This window comes from Manacus candei, unplaced genomic scaffold (genome assembly GCF_025592945.1).
Source record: "Manacus candei isolate 608988 ecotype Guabito, Panama unplaced genomic scaffold, ASM2559294v1 h1tg000023l, whole genome shotgun sequence".
Taxonomy (NCBI): domain Eukaryota; kingdom Metazoa; phylum Chordata; class Aves; order Passeriformes; family Pipridae; genus Manacus; species Manacus candei.
Genome location: NW_026138071.1, coordinates 27445583 through 27464652, shown reverse-complemented (window position 1 = coordinate 27464652; position 19070 = coordinate 27445583). Strand labels below are relative to the sequence as shown.

Below are 19070 nucleotides of genomic sequence, written 5' to 3'. Positions count from 1 at the left end.
TTTTATTTTCAATTTTTAAGTCATTATGAGATCTGAGATGGAGATGAAAAATCCTGACAAAGGAGAATTCGTAATAAATGTAATTTGAATACTGCTAGCTTTAAACCAAAATCTGCTTTAACAGTTAGGGACACTTAAGTTTTGGTTAATTAAAATAAAAATCAAATTAAAGAATATCAGACATGGATATCAAATAGGTCATGTTTCAATGATACAGAATAACAGACAATCAAGGCCTGGTGTATTCCTATTTTTACACTATGGTAGTTTTTTTAAAAAAAACTATTGAAGTCCTTCTGTGAAGTTTGTAGCACCTAAAATAAAATCATGTTGAAAAACAAACAAAAACAGATATTACAAAATCAGAAACGTGTAGATTAACTTAGATATTAAAAATGAAACTTTTTATTTGTGACCTGAGGTTCATGTGTGTATGGGATTCCATCACAGGCCCTGTTCTACGTTCTGCCTGCATCCCTTCCTCCTGGAGAACGTTTTCTTTTCCTGGAGGAATTTAATCCTTTCTGCAGACCTACTGCTCCCAGAGTAACTCTCCAGTGTGTCCATTATCACCTGTTTACTCTGCCTTAGTGGGACAATGATATGTAAGACCTCTAAAAAGCTGTCACATTCTTGAGTGCCCTCGTGTCTGTGGCAGCAGCTCGGGGCTAAGGGGGCAGCCCTGGGAGTGAGTGTTGTGCTGCAAGGATCCAGGAGGAGCTCTCTGTTACCTTTAAATAAATGGCATGGCTCGGTGCTTTTGCAATTTTCTATCACAAAGGCCCTGTGTGTTTTATGAGTTGTCACTCACGTGATGTTTTGACAGATTTCTGAACAAGAGCTCATCTAACACTGCCAGTCTTAAGGCTCCCGTTATTTCTCCCCTCCGCCGAGTCGTTCAGAATTAAAATGTGCATCTAAATTATCTTGTGGGTGTTCACTCAAAACACAGAGTTTTTGGTTTCCAGAACCTGCTTCTGCATTTTTATATGTGCTTTTAAATGTGGTCTCTCCTTTAGTGCTAAAAGGTGGGAGAAGGTTCTTCTCCTGACCATCAGTCCCTGTGTCTCTGCTCTCCCAGCTGTCAAATGCAACTCTGACCTGTGAAGTTGGCAAACCCTTATTATGTGATAAAAGAAAGCATCAAATACTATGATGGTGGCAGCTATATGGATATTTTAGAAGAACTGACAGCTAAGCCAGGTGATTTTCTAGTAACTCAATTGCTATCGAGCTCAGAGAAATGATTTACTGCAGTTTAGAGAATTTCTGTTAATCAGATAAGCCAAATTAATTGCACAGATAACGGCTTTGTGACAAGTACAAGATAAAACATGATATTTTAACCTTGAGTGAAAGTGGTAATTTGTTACAAGTTTAAAGGCAAGTCTATATTTCTTTTTTCCTTTGGTTCGGGGAGCAGATCTCGTTGCTTCTAAAAATACCTCTGATTGATAACATGGTAAAACTGACTTTGTACCTGGAAATATCACAAAATTGCATTGTTCTAGAGCTTGGACTGCACTAAAATCTATCACAGAGTTTAGTTGTGGATATCACACAGTATTTGAACTATGTTCTTGGTCTTTACAGTGGGATTTTGTGCTCAAATTTTGGTGCTACTGGGTAGGTATCCTTTCAACAGAGTTTATTAGCTCTTGCTGAAGAGGAAGATGCTGATGGCTAGCAGTCTCTTGATTAAAGACAGTTCTCAAAAATAACTTTTTCAGTAGGGGGGGAAAGTAGCAGTGTCTGTTAGCAACTTTCCATTTATCACCAAGGAAGTTCTTGTTTACTGACTCTGTGTCCAGGAAAAAAATACCAGTTTGAAACTGGCACAGTACAGATAAGTAAAAACAGGTATGAAAGGATGATTCTTCTTATGGGTATAAATAGAAAATCACTTTGAAATGGAAAGTGCAGATCTTGGTAATGCAATGAACTAGCAATTTATAATTTTGATCAACATCCTGTAATGGAGTATTCCCAAAACAGGCAGATCAATAGATGCAAATGTCACTAGTGAGGTTGTTCATGACCCTGAGCAAAGCAAAGATTTGGTTTCATGTGAATGAATCTATTCAGTGCTGGAAACCACGGACACAGTGCCAGGTTACAGATGTATTCCCCCAAAAATCACTCAGTTTGGTCTGAGTTGTGGGATAGAGGTGAAGGTGGGTGAGAATTCAGGGCTAAAATGTGTGTCTCATGAAAAGTAACCTAAGGGAGGATACACAGGCAAGTTTAACTGGCTTTTGTTGTGCATTTGCTCCCTTTTACCTCAGCCAAAAAAGTGGGAAACTTCGAAAAGTAAATGCCATCCTTTTGACAGGGAGCTCCATAACAGTGCAGAGCTGTGTTTGTACCACACATCCAGAGCAGTCCTGCAAGATCTTAAGGCTGCTAATGTTTTAAATAACACAGTGGCAGGCAAGATAACCACTTAGTGTCATGAAATAGCACTAAACACACAATTAGTCTGAAGTTTCCTAATAGCAACAAGCAGCTGAATAAAATGGTATAATAAGTGTGTGATTGTTTCCCAAATCAGGTAGGTTAGCAGACATAAAGGTGTGGTGGTGGATTCCTCCTCTTTTTATTCTGGGCATTTGGAGGAGAACCTCTTGGTTATAAATTCCTTGAATGAAAAATAGAGTATTGTTTGCCAAAGGCCTTGTCTGAGTGAACTGTCCTGTGTTCATGGAGCAACAGCAAGGAATATGAGCTGCCCTCAACACCAAAAGGATTAATTTAAGCTTGGATGGTCAGCTAGGACCATTTAAAAGACAGAATACCTCCTTGTGTAAAGAAAGCAAAGCATGTCATAAACAAGGAGAAGAAAAAGAAGCAGAGGTTTGGCAGAGAGATGGGGAACTTCTGTCCACAAATACACTGTGCTACTTAATGTCTCCATCACTCCCAGCTTCCTCTTCATCTCTTTTCCAGTTTATCTAGGAATGTAAGTACTTTTCTCTCCTAGCTGAAATAAGGCTTTATGCTTTTAGTTTGCAAGGTAACTGTGAATTTGTTGTCTTGATTTTCATCTCTTCCCCCCCAACCATAACAGAACTAGTTTTTTTTTCATTTTTTTCTTTATATATATAAATTTGTGTTGAAGTTGACGTGGGTATTGTTGAAATACCGCTTTCTTTCTTTGAGAAGCACAGTTTTTCTCAAGTAATCCAGATGCTGCTGTTCTTCAGCTGCTTGATATTTTTTTTTGTTGTTTTCAAAAGCAGAGTCAAAAATGTCAGGATTCAGTAACAGTCCTTTTGTCTACCTGCCATCAGTGAGACAGCTGAGAGTGCACATCTATGCGTGTGCATATGTATTAAAGCAATTTCCAAAGAATGAGCTCTGCATGAGTTTTCTTGCACAAATTTTCTCTTAGAATGGGTTTTAGAAAAGTGCAGAAAACTGTAGCTAAAGATGTGATGTGTTCAAGCATGATATTTATAGCACTGAGCTATAATGACTATTCCCTCTCACAGAAATTCTGGTATGTTGCTGCATTTCTCAATTATTACTTTTGTGCTCATTTTTTTACCAATAAAAATTACAACAGCAAGACCGTTTAAGATGACAATTTCACACAAGCTGGTTCTTTTTCAGCACTCCTAGCTATTTCTTTTTGAAATGAACTTCAGTGAAATACATAAATACCAGTAGAGATGTGCAGCTTGCTCTCTTGAGTGGCTGATCCTTTGATTGTATAGCAACAGTAAAATCTTTTGGAAAACCAGTATTGAAGGAGTATCCATGAAGTTGTGTTTGTATATGAATCCAAAGCATTGTGAGGTTGTTTTTTTAGTGTTTTTTTCTTTTTTTTTTCCCTTCAAATTTTCAAGAAAAAAACTTGAAACTTAAAAAACTACTTTCTTTGAGAACAGGACAGGTGTTGGTACCTACTTTTCACATCCCTCTTCTTTTACATGCAGCAGTTCACTTATGGAATCAGTCACTGAATTTGCTGTTGGCAGTTGCCTGAATTTCCTCTCAGTATTTAGGAGGATGATCTCTATTTCTTTCTCTCCTCTGATTCTGGAGGCTCAACAGACTGGTGCAAACCTGGGGAGTGAGTTTGAGTAGTGGTTTAAGGATTGTAGTCAAGTGTCATGTGCTTGTAAATGGTGGGAGAAGACAGTCTTTCATTCCCAAATATTACAATTGCCTCACTGACTGTTTTTCTATGCAAAGTTGAACAAACTATGAATATGACATTAGACTTGCAGCTTGTTTCAACTACGTGGATGTTAATTGGAGTAGGGAATGGAATTGCATTTTCCCAGTGCCAAGTAGCCAACACCATTCTGTGTGAGATGTGGTGAATGCTGGAGTCTAAACCTGCTGATCTATTGTGTTTTCAAACATATACATGTTGTCCTTAGTCCCAGCTGTGTTCAAAGATACAGCTAGCACTGGCTAGCTTGGAAATTCTGTGATGTGGTGGTCTCTATTTCAGTATTTTCTACTACATTCCTCTAGGATGGATCACTTGCCAAAATCTTGAAATAAGATTAATAATAATTGTAATGGTGTGCAAAACCTGAATGTTCCTCCTGGATAGACATTATAACAAACTATGTAATACACACATGATCTAAAAGACAGAGATGAGATTAATTTGTCATAAATAGGAGTTTGGTTCCCCTGCTTTTGTGTCAGTTTTTAACTTCATATCACCACCTTATCAAAATGGTTGGATGCTTCAGAATGTCTTCAGACAAGCAAAAGGACTGTAGTATTAAAGCCTAAAAAGCAATATAATATAGTTTTCAAGACACTCTCCCTGAGATTCATTTAGTAGAAGTGAGAAAATGGGTATTGCCAATTTTTCTCTATCTTGAAAACTATTGAAATCACTTAATAAAGCCCATCTCATCTGTACAAATAAAACTTAGTACTGTCCTTGAGGCTAACCAATTAAAGCAAAGATTCTGAGTGTATTAACAGTAATGATAAGTCTGTTGACTGTGATAATAAGGGATTGTGTTCAGTATCATGGATTTTGTCTTTGGGAAGTGAGTGACATTTTCTAAACTCTTGTCAAGACAATGATACTTTTGTATGTCATCGTTTCAGCAGTTTGTAATATGTTAATACATTGATTATGAGCAAATCAAATATTAGAAATTCTTATGACAGTGGTTTCTCTTTTTTTGTCATGTGATCTCTAGCACTGGGAACTAAGTGATTGGAGGAACTGGACTGTGAAAGATAAGAAAGCCAGCATATATAAACTGCACAGCAGGCTGTGTGCCCAGAGATTATACAGGGCTCTGGTTCTTTGGGAGGGAGTTGTGGAACAAGCATCCTCAAATTAATTAAAGTATAAAAAGGCAGTCTTGAAGTCCAGCAGATAACTAGAATTCAATAATGAAATAATGTTGTCCTCTTGGTTTCTATAAGAGGATGATCTCTGTTAATTTTGTATCGATCTTTTACACTAAAAAACAAAACAAGACCCAAAGAGCTTTTACAATAACCCCAAACTGGTGACTTCAAAGAGATACAAAACCATTTGTGTTGTCATAGTTCAGAGCCCTTGGGGAAAGGGTGATTATTTCTTTCATTTTACATTTATAATAAATTGGAGCAAGGCTTTTGAGCTTCTGGAGAGAAAATTACAGTGAAGCAAACATGTGGTGTGTCCTGTGAAGTCTGTACAGGAGTAAAGATAATACAGGGGCATGTGTGGGGAGATGCAGGCACATCTCTCCTCGTTCTTCTCTCACTTACCTACCCAGCATTTTCTGGTTGCTTTTGTCTAAACAGACATCTGGGTTTTTCACTTTATCTTAATCATCTTTGGAACATCACTAATCAGCTTTAGGACTTCAATTAAGTTTAATGCACATTGAGGGAAGCTCATAGAGTGGTCCTGTGGGACCTTTTGAGCATATGGGCACAATGGTGTGTCCAATGCACTTTTCAGGATTGGCCAAATGCTCTTCAGTAGAGTAGTAAAATGGTGCCTTTTGTAAAACTCTTTTATTAAAACTTATTAAACTCTTTCATAAAACTCTTGTACCTCTACAGTGCATTTGCTAAATGTGATGAGCTTTTTACTGTAAGTGGATCTAAACTTAATTCTGAAAATGGAGTGCTTTATTTGGAGATTACTGTTGGAATACCTAATGAGTCTTTTGGTCTCTGCCTTTTCTACCAGAACCCCTTTTTAAAATGTGATTGTGAAAATGCAATGAATACAGTAAATAGAACCTGAAAAATTTCAGGGTATTAACAAGAATTTGCTGCTGTTTTGAGACCTGAAGATTTCAAATGCTTCTTTCCCCCTCACACCTCCACCCCTAGAGAAAATGCAAGGGAGGGTTTGAAAGTAATCTGCCAGGAATTAAATAAATAGCTTCTCTAAATTGCTTATGGAGCAATCAGCTCTTCCAGAGGAGAGGATGATGCCAACATAGAAGCAACCATACTCAGTGCCAGGGCATATCTTTCTTTTACCTGTACCTATCCATCCAAGCAAGGACTGTGTGTGAAATTCTGGAAAATTATTCATCCTGTGAGTCAAAAAGCTCAGGGGTCAGTGTCTTTTCTGCCAGAACTGGTTTATTTTTAAGAGCTGTGTTTACCTGTTCATGGTGGATCCCACTGCCAAATCTCACTCTGTTGCTGTTAGAAACAAAACACTAACAAAGCTTTTTAGGAGCTCCATTATCCACCTGGAATTGGTGGGACAGATGAAAATTTCTTTCTGATTTCATCTAGATGATCAAATGGCTAATGGGATGTGAAATACAGGCCCTCTTGTCTGCAAGTGAGCAAGATGTTTGCCATCTGTCTGTCTTTTGGAAGCAGATGAAAGTGTCTGAGCTCTTTGGGAGAGAACATGTGTAAAGCCTTTCTACTGGCTCTGAGCATCTGACATTTGTAAGTTCTTGTACAGTGCAGTAAAAATTAGCCTGACATGACTGAAATCTTTCACCATGTTTGACTTGACACTGTTGCTTGTGAATTGGAAGAAAACTCCTCTTATCTCCTGGTTATTCTGTCATAGTGAATCAAATAATAGAGGAAGTTTCTGATTTTTAAAATTACTCCTTTTGTTTGGACAGTATAAACTGCAGTTTGTTCCATGAGTAATGTAATCCACTAAACCTTAACAGCATAATCATTGATAAGCACAATACAAAATAATTACTTACAAGTAAATATGCTGAGAAGTGCGATATTTTAAAATTACATTTTTCCTTATGCTTTAAAAGACAGATCTAGAGAACTGTTCTTGTGAAACAAGTAAGTTTTCTATTTCTCTTTTTTTTTTTTCCTTGAGACTGTACCATTAGCAACTTGTCTGGGGATTTAATGGTATTTGCAACAGTTTGAAACATATTTTGTTCAGAGTTCTACTTCAGTAGTGAAGGTTATTCTTGTTGCATTTATTGATGTTAATATCTCTTCTTGCTGTAAAACAAAACATTAACCATAACCTTGCCTAAGGAATTGTTTTTCCTGTCACCTGTCTCAGTGATATCCCCTTGTCAATCTGTTTACTCATCTGTATTTTCTTTTTTTTTTTCCCTTTGAGAGGAAGAGATTATTTTTAGGAAATGGAAAAGTAAAAAGTCACTTAGACAAGTTTTTTGGGAAACTGCTGTGAAGTGCATGAGTTTCATAGAGGTTTTCTGCTTCCTGGCCTCTGCTGTTGATATTTACAGCATAACACTCCTCTCTGCTTGCCCTTGGAGCTTCTGTGAACGCTCCTTTGGCAGATCTACTGTATGAGAAATGCTTTACCTGTGGTCTGAAAGACTTCTTGCCATGGGCCAAAAACACTTGTCACGATGGTGCTGGGCTTACACTGGTTGAGAGAGGGGGAAAAATCCTGTGGCTCCTTCCAGTTGGTTTTAGGAGCATAGGGAGAGCAGGGGCTGTGATCTGTGTCAGACCAGGGGAATGTTTTTTGGCCTCCAGATTAGGGTGTTCCTGCCCCTCCCTTTCACAGGAGGACAGTCAGCACATTGGAAGGTGAGCTGTGTTTTGGGATGTGGTTTCCAGCTGTTCTGGTATTTGCCAGACCACTTCTGTCTGCACTCACACCGGGCGAGCCCCGCTGACGCCTCTGGGCACTTCATGCCCACGGTGCCCTGGCTGCAGGCTCCAGGGCCAGCAGAGCTGTTGTCTGGGCTCTGCCCCACTGAGAATACTGTCATCTCAACAGCAAAGGTGTGCTTTGGTAGTGGGAAGATAAGAGCTTTAGATAGAATCATAGAACCAACTGGGTTGGAAAGGACCTCCGAGATCATCAAGTCCAACTCTTGATCCAACCCCACCGTGATTCCCAGCCCATGGCACTGATGCCACATCCAGTCTCATCTTAAAAACCTCCAGGGATGGAGAATCCACCACTTCCCTGGGCAGCCCATTCCAATGGCTGAGCACCCTCTCTGTAAAGAATTTCTTCCTAATATTTAACCTAAACCTCCCATGGCACAGCTTAAGACCGAGCCCTCTTGTCTTGCTGATGGTTGCCTGGGAAAAGAGACCAACCCCCACCTGGCTCCCCCCTCCTGTCAGGGAGTTGCAGAGAGTGAGGAGGTCTCCCCTGAGCCTCCTCTTCTCCAGGCTGAACAGCCCCAGCTCCTTCAGCCTCTCCTCACAGCACTTGTGCTCCAGTCCCTTCACCAGCCTTGTTGCTCTCCTCTGGACCTGCTCCAGCCCCTCCATGTCCTTCCTGAACTGAGGGGCCCAGAACTGGACACAGCACTCCAGGGGTGGCCTCACCAGCGCTGAGTCCAGGGCAAGAATCACTTCCTTGGACCTGTTGGCCACACTGTTCCTGATCCAGGCCAGGATCCATTGGCCTTCTTGGCCACTTGGGCACACTGCTGGCTCCTGTTCAGCTTCCTGTCAAGACCAGTCCTTGACCAGTCCCCCCCCATCCTCTGCAAAGCCAAAGAATCAGCTTTGGATTCCTGCAGACGTGCCTCCAGCCAGAAAGTGTGGCTGCCACTTGGCTCTGGTTTATGAATGTTTTTGAAAACGTGGTGGGGATGAATAAACCTTTTAAAAAAAGTAAAGTTTTCCAGTGACAAAATGTTCTTCTTTTATACTCCATTTGTGCTTCTGTGAATTATGAAACGTTAGTGTAGGCTTAGAACTTCAGCTGATGGAAAATTGTTCATTTTTGGTGAAGCCCCACAGAGCTGTGCTGGTTTTGAGTTATTTTTTCCTGCAAGTTTTTGCAGCACTAAAATCTATTTAATAAATGCTGTTGTGGTTTCTAGTCCTACAAACTATTATCATTTATAAACTTGAAGGACATGTATTTTCTTTACCATGAATGGAACTGCTTGCTTTCCAAACATTAGGAAAGGCTGCAAGGCAGTGCAGGCTTGGGTCTGCACTGAAATGTGTTCATTGATGTGTCATTTTTTAATGATTTAACTGCTTCAGAGGAGAAAGGGCTGTGGTAAGTTAGTGTTTCAGTTACTTTTATACAAAAGGAGGGGCAAGTGCATCATGATGTTTATTTTTGTGTATTGTTTATTTGGTTTTGTGTATTACTTTATGCAGTCTTGTATTATCATCATTTTTTCCTTTATTATGTCTCATGTCATACTAGGACGATATTTTCACGATGTTTTGGTCTAAACCAGAAAAAATACTTTTAAAGCTATTACTGTGTTCAGAAGTTTCTCATCTTACCTTCAGAAATAACTTTATAAGCCGAAGTTTCATTTCAAGCCAATGAATCACACATTCCTGTGTGCTGTGGCTCTTTTGAAAACAGGGTTTAAGACATTTTGTGCTTCATTCTTTAAGAAATATTATCCAGTATGCTTGAAAGACTGGGTTTGAGAGAGGAAAGAGTCTGAATCTTCATGTCTCCTGAAGCTAAATTTGGCTTTGTAAGGAGACTGTGTATGTGTGTGTGAGAGGGAAGGGACAGATTGTATTTTTATTAAAGGAAGTGGATGGGTGCAAGTTGGGGCTTTTAGGGAGGTCTTATTGGAAGAATTATTTGTGGAATGCAAAAGAGGTGCACAAAAAAAAGGGTTCAGCCCAGGTAATTGTTATAGCCCATGCCATTCAAAGAGATTGGGGTGGAGAAGCCCCAAATAAGTCATGAGGAATACCCAATCTTTAAGAAGAAATAAGAGACAAATTAAACCGGTTACACTCGTGGCTTATTTCTTCCCCTTCCTAAGTACATCCTCTCCCAACTTGTTTGAGACAGCTCTAAATTTAGAAAACATACCAAAACACAACATTTCTGAAGGAGCCTGCAGGCATTTAAAGGTGTCTGTGTGGAACTGCAGTGTCGTTCCAGCAGCCAGGGAGGACTGCAGGAGCTGGGAGCTGGAAGCCTGCCACTGCACTTCATTGTTCACTGCCTTTGCACAATAAAGCAGAGGAGACAGCAACCAGCTCTGTTGTTAGTGTTAAAAAGTAATTACTGAGGAGATGATTTCAGCTTCAAATCTCCACACCTTGCTATCACCATCCAAATGCCTGCAAACACAGAAGCCACCGTTGTTGCATCCCTGCCATTCTGCAGTTTCTTCCTCACTGGGAGAAGCACCTTGCCATGAAAACTAAAGGGGTTAGTGACAGTGAAGACAAAGGGAAAAGGAGATGAAGGTGTTTGCTTTGCCTGTGACAGCTTAAAGTTTGACATAGCAGCTTAAACACCTTCCCAGGCCACGTGCCCATGTCACTGTTCCCACGGAGAGTGCCATGTCTCTTCCTGCTCAGAATGTTTGGCTGCTTTTTATATTTTTATTAATTAATAAAATTGTTTTCTAAGCCTTTTCTCTCTCTCTCTTTTTTATTTTTTCTCTTTTTTATCTACCCCAAAGGAAATAATTTGGTATAACCCAAATTTTCCTTAGTTCATACCTGTCAGAACTCTTTATTTTGTCAATTAACCATTTTGTGAAATCCAGTGCGGGTTTGGTATTTCCTGGTAGGGTTTGGTTTTTGGACAAAGCTGAAGAAAACTCCTGGGAGTAAGGTGGAGAAACATTCTTCACCTAGGTGTGTCTTCTTGAGTGATGAGTAATGGAGTGACTTGGTCCACATTCCTATTCCCTAGTCCCTCTGATTCTTGCAACTGCTTTACCCTTTCAAATCAAGTGGTTTATAGGAAGGACTCTCCCTTTGTGTGCAGGGCTCCCTGTACCAGAATGGGATTTTCTGTCTTACCTTCCTTTTGGGTTATTTACAAGCTCTTGACACACTGGTTTGCAACTCACTTTCTTCCAGCAACTTTGTGTGTGTTGATCATTGCCAGAAACACAACCACTTTCTGCCATAAAACCTGTCTAGATGATCAGAGAACAGCTTGCTTGCTCCTGATAGTTTTATTCCTCATCTGTTGGAATATCATGAGCAAATATTTTGCAGATATATCCAATTATAAATGTGTTATTCTGATTGAAAACTCAGAAGTGCTGCTTACAGCATTCTGATTGTACCCTCTTACCCCAAGCTCAGCTGAGGAGATTGAACTTAACCTTGTGATGCTTGGGTTGGTCTTCTTTAAATAGCAAACTATTTAAATGGGACATTTAACCATCTGCTTTTTTGGCATCTGAGAGGCTGATAAGGTTCTTTATGTTAGAGTTTGAGGGAATTTTAAATGCAGTTGCCTGCAGCTAGTTCTGTTTCCCTGTTTAATAACATTTTCTGTGTGAAGTGGAAGTGGAAAACACTGATTAAGTGTTTTGATACTATTTGTTGTCCAAGCCACATTCGTAACTTGTTCTATTGATGTTTTGTTGGAACTGAAATTACGAACACGCTTTTGGCAAATACTCTCCGTTTTTAGCTAAGTGGTCAATAAATTTTGGCTTTTACTAGTGTAGATTGCTTTGATGGCAATATATCCTTGTTCACCAGGACAAAACATATGCTTACTTACACTTTATTTTAAACCAAATACTTGAGTGGTGATCTCTGCAAACGTGGCCAGCCAGCAGCCTGGTGATGTGTGCACATAGTTGCTATTTAGAAGATTCTCTATGCAGTAAACCTTCTCAAATATGTTCCTTAGTAGACTCTTGGATGAGATAGGAATACACCAAGAAAAAAAAAGCTTTCTGAAAGAGGACATGTCATGATCCCATCGTGGAAAGAACTAAAGCATTTGGTCCAGTGCTTGTAAGGCAACTGCTGGAGGTATCTGAGGGAGGAAAGCAAACTCTTTTTGCTCAAAACTGAGTGTGATAGTTCATGAAGAAGGTGAACAGCCTTCTGCCACTGCTTGTATTTGTTAAATTTATCTAATAGGCTGCCTGTGTTCCTTGTGAACCAGTAAGTTAACACACTTGCACTTGCTTGAAAAGCTGTGGTTCTGATGTTCTGCACTGCTTGTTACTTCATTTAAACTGAATTAATTATCCTCACTTACACTGGTGAAAGTCCTATTCCGTGCCTTCCCTGTGAGGAGAACTCCTCTGCATTGGCAGCTTTTGGTGAAACTAATACTTCTTGGAACTACCCCAGGAATGCCTCTGTGCGTTCCAGGGATGCTGCTAAAACTAGTCCTAGGACTTCAGAGCCCTCAGGAGTGTTTTCTGCTTTCAGTGACCTCTGTGTATCCACAGTTTCCCTTATATCACTGGGAAGAGTGAGGGCAGGCACCAGGAATGGCTGTGGGAGTGTGTAAGGCTTCTGCAGCCTTTAGCTACACTGTTATGTAGTGTACCAAATGCATAGTGTGTGGACTCTGTATTGAAATAATGAGATGGAAATGAGGTGGATAACTTCTACCTCTACTTATTGCATGGTATTCTCCCTTCTCAAGTGCTCAGTAAAAGCTGTAAAACAAAAATGATCTGGTACCTGTACTTTAAAGGGCAAATGGTTGGTTGCACATCGAGGATCCTCTGCCAGTTTAGGTAAACAGGGATTATTCTTTCACTCACACAGGACTGTATGGAAAGGAAGTCCTGGCACAGCAGTGAGTACTTGAAAATCAAATGGAGGTTTTGGTGGGGGTTTTTTTCAGCTGTAATTGCCCACATCTTCCAATCTGAGAAATATATACATGGAAATTGGGATTTAATTGCTATTGAACTTAATTACTTGAAAATGATGGTCAAGCATCACAAGAAGCGTTCATGAGCTGCATAAAGTATCTTAAATGAATTTGTCAGTCATCTGGGTGCTGAAATTTGAAATACTGGCTTAGGTTTTGTTTTTTTCAAAGCAAAGGTAGCGTTCCAACTGATTTCCAAAGACAATCTGATAGCAAGTGCTTTGATTTTCTTTTTTTTTTTTTATCCTCCCTTTCCCCCCCACCTCTTTTTTGTTTCCTTTGACTGGACTGCTTGGAGAGAAGAGAAAGGAAGGGCACTGGTGCAGCTTTTGGCTGGAAGATCTGAGCAGGATGAAAAGCAGTGGTGGGAGTATCTTTACAAGTAGTTGCAAAAGGAAAGTCTTTACTATGGGATTGGGGTGGTTTTTACAGCTTAAGATGTACTGAACGTTATATTTTTGGCTGTGAAATGTTGGTGAAGAATAAAATTATAGGATAATATTGTGAATCAAAAATTAAGATAAGAATACAAGTGTATCAGGTTTTTTAAGTGAAGAAAATACTGAAATTACTGTACACTCTGATGTAAATGGAGCAAGAAGGTAATAGCCCTGATAGAAGGCAATTTTTTTGGTATTGAATCCTCAGCAAAGCACACCTCCTTTTATTTCTCACAATTATTTCAGAATTCTTAAGGTCATTTGCGTTGTCTTTAATGTGAAGATAATGAGAACTTCAAATACAATAATGGAGTTTTCTATTTTCCTGTGTGTTTTGTTCTGCAGGTTAAAGTGGGGAGGGAAAAACCAAACCCAGAAGCATCATTGACTGGATAGATTTTTCAACATGAATCGTGCTTTTAGCAGAAAGAAAGGTAAGTAATTTAGCTTATATTCCCTGGAGACATAAATGCCCTGTAAAAATTCTTTAGAATATTAAGAATTATACAAGGAAGCACTTAATAATTGCACTGAATTAACTAGGTAGGAACAAGCAGCCTTCCATAAGATATACAGAGCAAAGGATTCTTGATTGGCAGTTACAGAACTTTCTGAACTCTAAAGCTTATGTTGAATTTCAGTTTGGGTTTTTTTTTGTTGCAAGATGTCTGTACACACACACACACATGTAAATATATTTATAGAATACATTCACTTTTTTCTTTTTTTGCCTGCATACACCAAAGGACGTGCTGGAGGGTTTTAGAACTTCCAAAGTGTTAGTGACTCCTGTATTATATATATTCACTGGATTCTTATTCTTGGAGAAGCTATTTTAGAAAACTGTGTTTAATATACCTGAAATATCTCATGCAGCAGGATGTTTCTTAACTTTAAGAAGCTATTCTGCATTTGTGGCAATCTGAAATGGTATGATTTCCAAAAGAATATTGAGCCAGTAAATATTCAGAGTTTTATATATGTTGCTCCTCTGGCTTGCTTATTCTCTTTTCATGGTCTATTTATGATTAAACTTAAGTCTTTAGATGGAGCATCAGAGATGCAGCTGTTTTTACTGACAACTTTACTGCTATTTTTCTCATTTGTTCGTAAGGTAGAAAATACTCAGCATTCATCTCTTTATTTTTTTTTATATTTTCTTCTAAAGATCACTGAGTGTGATACACACTGAGCTGAAGCCCCTGTGTTAATAACTAGGTGTAACCTCAGTGGGACTAAGTGTAAATATTTTTGCTTATGTAAAAAGAATTTCTGCTTTGGCATGGATGTCAAAGCTGGAAATCAAAGGAATCTGCCCTCCCTTAGAACAACGTGCAATGGCAGCACCCCTGCTCGTGCAGTACATTTATTTTTTAAAGCCAGATAAATCAAGGCAAGGGAAGCCCAGAATGCCAGCAGGTGTTGGAAAAGGAAGATACACTTATTCCTAAAGGATACAGAACAGGATGAAAGATCATTTAATACCCCAGCAACACAAAGAAATAAGTTAAATCCACAGCCTGTGCTCTTCTCTGCTGTATTTCCTTGTGTTGGTGTTTGTAGCACCTCTGCCAAGGGAGCTGTAGCTCCCAGCTGCCAAGCTTCTTCCAGATCATCTGAGAGACCATTGCCAATATTTCTTTTTAATTCCTGATTGATTTATCTGGGAAAGAAACTTGAGGTGTGTAGATTGTTTTGTCTAGGAGACCCTATAACTTTTTTACCTTTTTTTTTTTTTCTAATTCCCTCTGATAACGTTTGAAACTCAGCCTTCCATGTTTCACAAACAGACCAGTTGTGTTTTATGGTATACTTCCTCAGTGTTTTCACTTGCACTCAGAGCACTAAAATGCTCTTTCACTATTTCTTATTGCCCTTTGCAGTGTCTGCATCGTGCCTTTATGGTCAAATTGTGAAGCTGTATCCTCAGGTTTCTGGGATCGTTAGAAGGCTCTGGATTCATTCCTTTGTTTTCATTTCTTCGTGACAAAATTCTTACTGACCTTACCTAAACTTTTGGAATTTCATTGTATTCAAGGGCATTTGCATTGTTGTTCAGTCAATTTGGTGTGCTTTATCCCGATTAAAAAAAACCAAACCATCATATAAAAGCTGCCAGGCACAATGAAATGCAATTATTGTGGATTCTTGATAATGATTCAGACCCTGAACAGCCAGAAGAATTGAATACTGTCATCTGCTTATTTTACTCATAGGGATGCACATGACATTTCCATTCCCATATCCTAAGGAAAATCCAAATTTCAGTTAAGCAATTGTCAAGAATAAGTGAAAACTACATATTTTTCATGCAAATTGAAGTTCAGAAGAGCTTGGCTCTATCAATGTTCATGTCTAATAACTGCCTTTAAGAACAGGTTCAAACAGGTGCTGAACTTCCTTTATTGTATTTGATTTTTCTTCCAGACCTCAAGAGATACAACAATTTCCATATCTGTGCTTAGTGGAGTTAATTGTGGGTTTATTCTGCCCACAAGAGCGTGGATGGTTTGAGGGGTTGCCTATGGGAATGCTCTGATTTCTCAAGCAGTTCTGTCTAAATCCAAACCACTCTCTGGGTTGCTGTGCTGGGAGGGTTTTTGCAAAGTACAAATTTCACACCACCCTGTTACCTTGGAGCTACAAAAGCAATGGTTTCAAATATACAGGATTGTGAGGGGCATTTAAGTAGAGGTAGAGGTGGTACTTTCATAACAGACACGTCTAAATTGTGCAGATTTATAGAATAAATGTCCCCTAATGTTCATTTTCATGGTCAGTCTACATGAGTTTTTTAATGTGATCCATATAGAGGAGATAGTTCCTAGTTCCACAGCTCTTTTTGCACAGGACAAGCTGGTGGCTGAAGTGACTTGGACTGTGCTGTACCTGCTGACGAGTTCTTGTACCACCAAGAACAAAACTTTCCTCTTAAATGTTCAGTAAATTATATAATTGACAAACACTGGTAAACAGAGAAAGAAGAGAAGCACTAAAATCAAGGTTTCTTTCTTTTTCTTTCTTTCCTTTTTTTTTTAAATTATTTTTATTTTTTTTTAATTTTTAATTGTGCTTTCACAAAAGAATTGCAATGAAATGTGAGTTGCTAAGAGTGGAAGGGAGCTCTTTTTAAAGTTAGCCTTAATTCTTTACATGCAAAAGTTTCCCCTAGATACATGACATGGAGTGTTTGCTGGGAGATCTGTGTTGTGGGAACAGCAGGTTTGCCATAAATCTTTAGAGCACAGACCCCCCACTTTCAGTATTACCAGGACATCATTTTACAACAAAGTTTTTTACTACAAATATTGTATCTAGAACTAGTACTCAGTGTAAGTTTATTTTTGAGGGCCATAGCCACTTACCTGACAAGGTGCTAAGTGCTCTGGCCTTAAAAAGTTGGTGCAGCCTGAGATTTCACACAAAGCAGGACTAACACGGACAGTTTATGTTTCCTCTTTAACTATTTTTACTTTCCTGATAGCCATTTTAGTTGAAGGCTTAATTGATATGCTTAAATCTCAAATTGAATAGAATCAAGCTGTCTGTCTTTCATCCTAAAAACAGCAATGAAAAATGTAAAGTTTAAACCAATTCAGCTTGTTTCAGGAAGTACTTAAACAAGTAATCATAAATATATGGAATCTTTTAGCAGTCCATGTTATGATATCTGTTCTCATCTGTTACCCATGAGCTTGTATAACAGGGAAACAAACTTTATGAACTTATACTAACAAAAAAGATGATTTCAGGTTTAAAGCTGACATCAGCACCTGCTGAAGTTGCACGTTTCAATATGAAAAAAACTTAGTTCAAAGCAACATAGCCCCTCTGTTGACTTCAATACAGGCTGGCTGGACTGAAAAATACCTGTTATGGAGAAAATTGTCCGTTGCAGATTTATTATATGACTGTACAAATTGTACAAAACCAAACATTGTTTCTCATTCATTGAACAACGAGTGCAGTAAACTCCATTGAAAAGATAGATTATCTTTTTTTTTAAGGATCTCTTTCCTTCTCCCACAAAACCAAATTGATGAACAACCTTAGGTATGTTCTTGTTGCTTTCCTGTTATGACAGAGGTTGTGAAAACATTTCTCTACCTACCACAGCATCAGGAGCTTGCTTTTGTACATGAGCCAGATTTGGGTCACGAGGTTTGAAGAGTCCTCTTTATTTTTCATTTAATTTTTCCCTTAAGGTCAGGTGTGGCGGCATTCTCACTTTGAAATGCTGTGGTGGAAAAAGTCTGTAGTGCAGATGGAGATCAGTTCAAAATATGTTTACATCTTGAGAAATTCAGTCTCTCTTTTAAGTAGCTTAGGGATATTATTGTAATTATTAATGTAATTCTCCTGTAAGAGGTGTTTGTAGATGCTATATTGTGACATAATTTTTTTCTTATTCTTAGTGTGTTTGTATCTAAACTGAATAACTTGTTTGTCCTTAATTTATATGTGATTGTGTGATGTGATTTATTTGCATAAACAAAACAGAGAACATTGACTATGGGGGTTTTGTTTTGCTTATGTTTTTTAATGAATGGAAGTGCCTCTCACGGATGCATTTGGCACATTTTAATGATTCTGATCCTTCCATTCAAAGCCATTAGTTTAAGGACTGGTGCATACGGGTAAACAAAAATTAACTAGTATTTCTTGGCTTCTACCTCATCAGAAATGTGAAAGAAAACTACTGTTCCTTCTAGACAAAGGCATATCTAAATAGGAAATTACTATCATCCAAACCTGCTGTGAGCCAAAGATGGAAATTCTTTGAGTGACTCAAAATAGTGCCAAAATATAGGTATATATGTCTACTTTGGGCTAAATTTAGTACTGAATTACAATGTATGAAGTCAGTGAGGTGGTGGAGGATGTAGCAGTTAAATTTAGTTTTTTTTCATCATTGCACGTCGATGGTCCTCCTTCACCCCATAATGAGTGTCAGCCTTAGTTTGCTTATTGCATGAAGTTCAATGTTGGTAGGAATCTAAATTTTCTGGGTTTAGTTTTCCATATGATAGCAGTTCATAAGGTTGGTAATTGGTGCCAATTACCAGCCCACGAGATGTAGATGGTCTTTATAGTGCTAAATAGAATATACTGAAGTAATGGCCTGTTTTAAATCATGGGTTTCAGCAATAACATTTCTGTGCAATGGCTTTTTATGAGTCTCATTTATGGAAGTGTAGACAGATGCATTTAATGGGCAGGGACTGACATATAAAAGCACTGCAATCAAAGGTTATAGGATGCTCTTTTATTTGAATGGCCTGGCTATAATATGATCTTTGTTTTTATTATAAACATATGCTGCATTCCAGAGATGACAAATGTTTTATTTTTTCTCTGAATGAGCAGACAACAGGTGAAGGCCCAAAAGAGTGATGGGGATAAGTGCAGTCCTAAAGTAAATTATTTCATCCTGTCAGAAAGTATATTTCACATCAGGGATTTAAGCAAACAGGCTATTGTGTGCTGGGCTTCCACATTATGAATAGTGATAAAAATCGTTGAGCAGGTGCTCACACAATGCTAAAGGCATGTAGGTAGTCACAATTTTCCAGATTGTGGTCTTCAGACATTCCTCTGATTGCACTTCATCCTTTCATAGG

At 38.6% G+C, this 19070-nt stretch overlaps 1 protein-coding gene across 9 annotated transcripts in view; it reads left to right on the top strand.

The window, feature by feature from the left end:
• GULP1 (GULP PTB domain containing engulfment adaptor 1) overlaps positions 1 to 19070 on the top strand; it is a 152168-nt gene that overhangs the window by 58769 nt on the left and 74329 nt on the right. For all 9 annotated transcript variants that reach the window (XM_051788043.1, XM_051788041.1, XM_051788039.1 and 6 more), the window contains exon 2: positions 13795 to 13883. In XM_051788043.1, the coding sequence (XP_051644003.1) occupies positions 13856 to 13883 (28 nt within the window). In that variant the 5' untranslated portion in view covers positions 13795 to 13855. The remainder of the gene's footprint in view (positions 1 to 13794; positions 13884 to 19070) is intronic.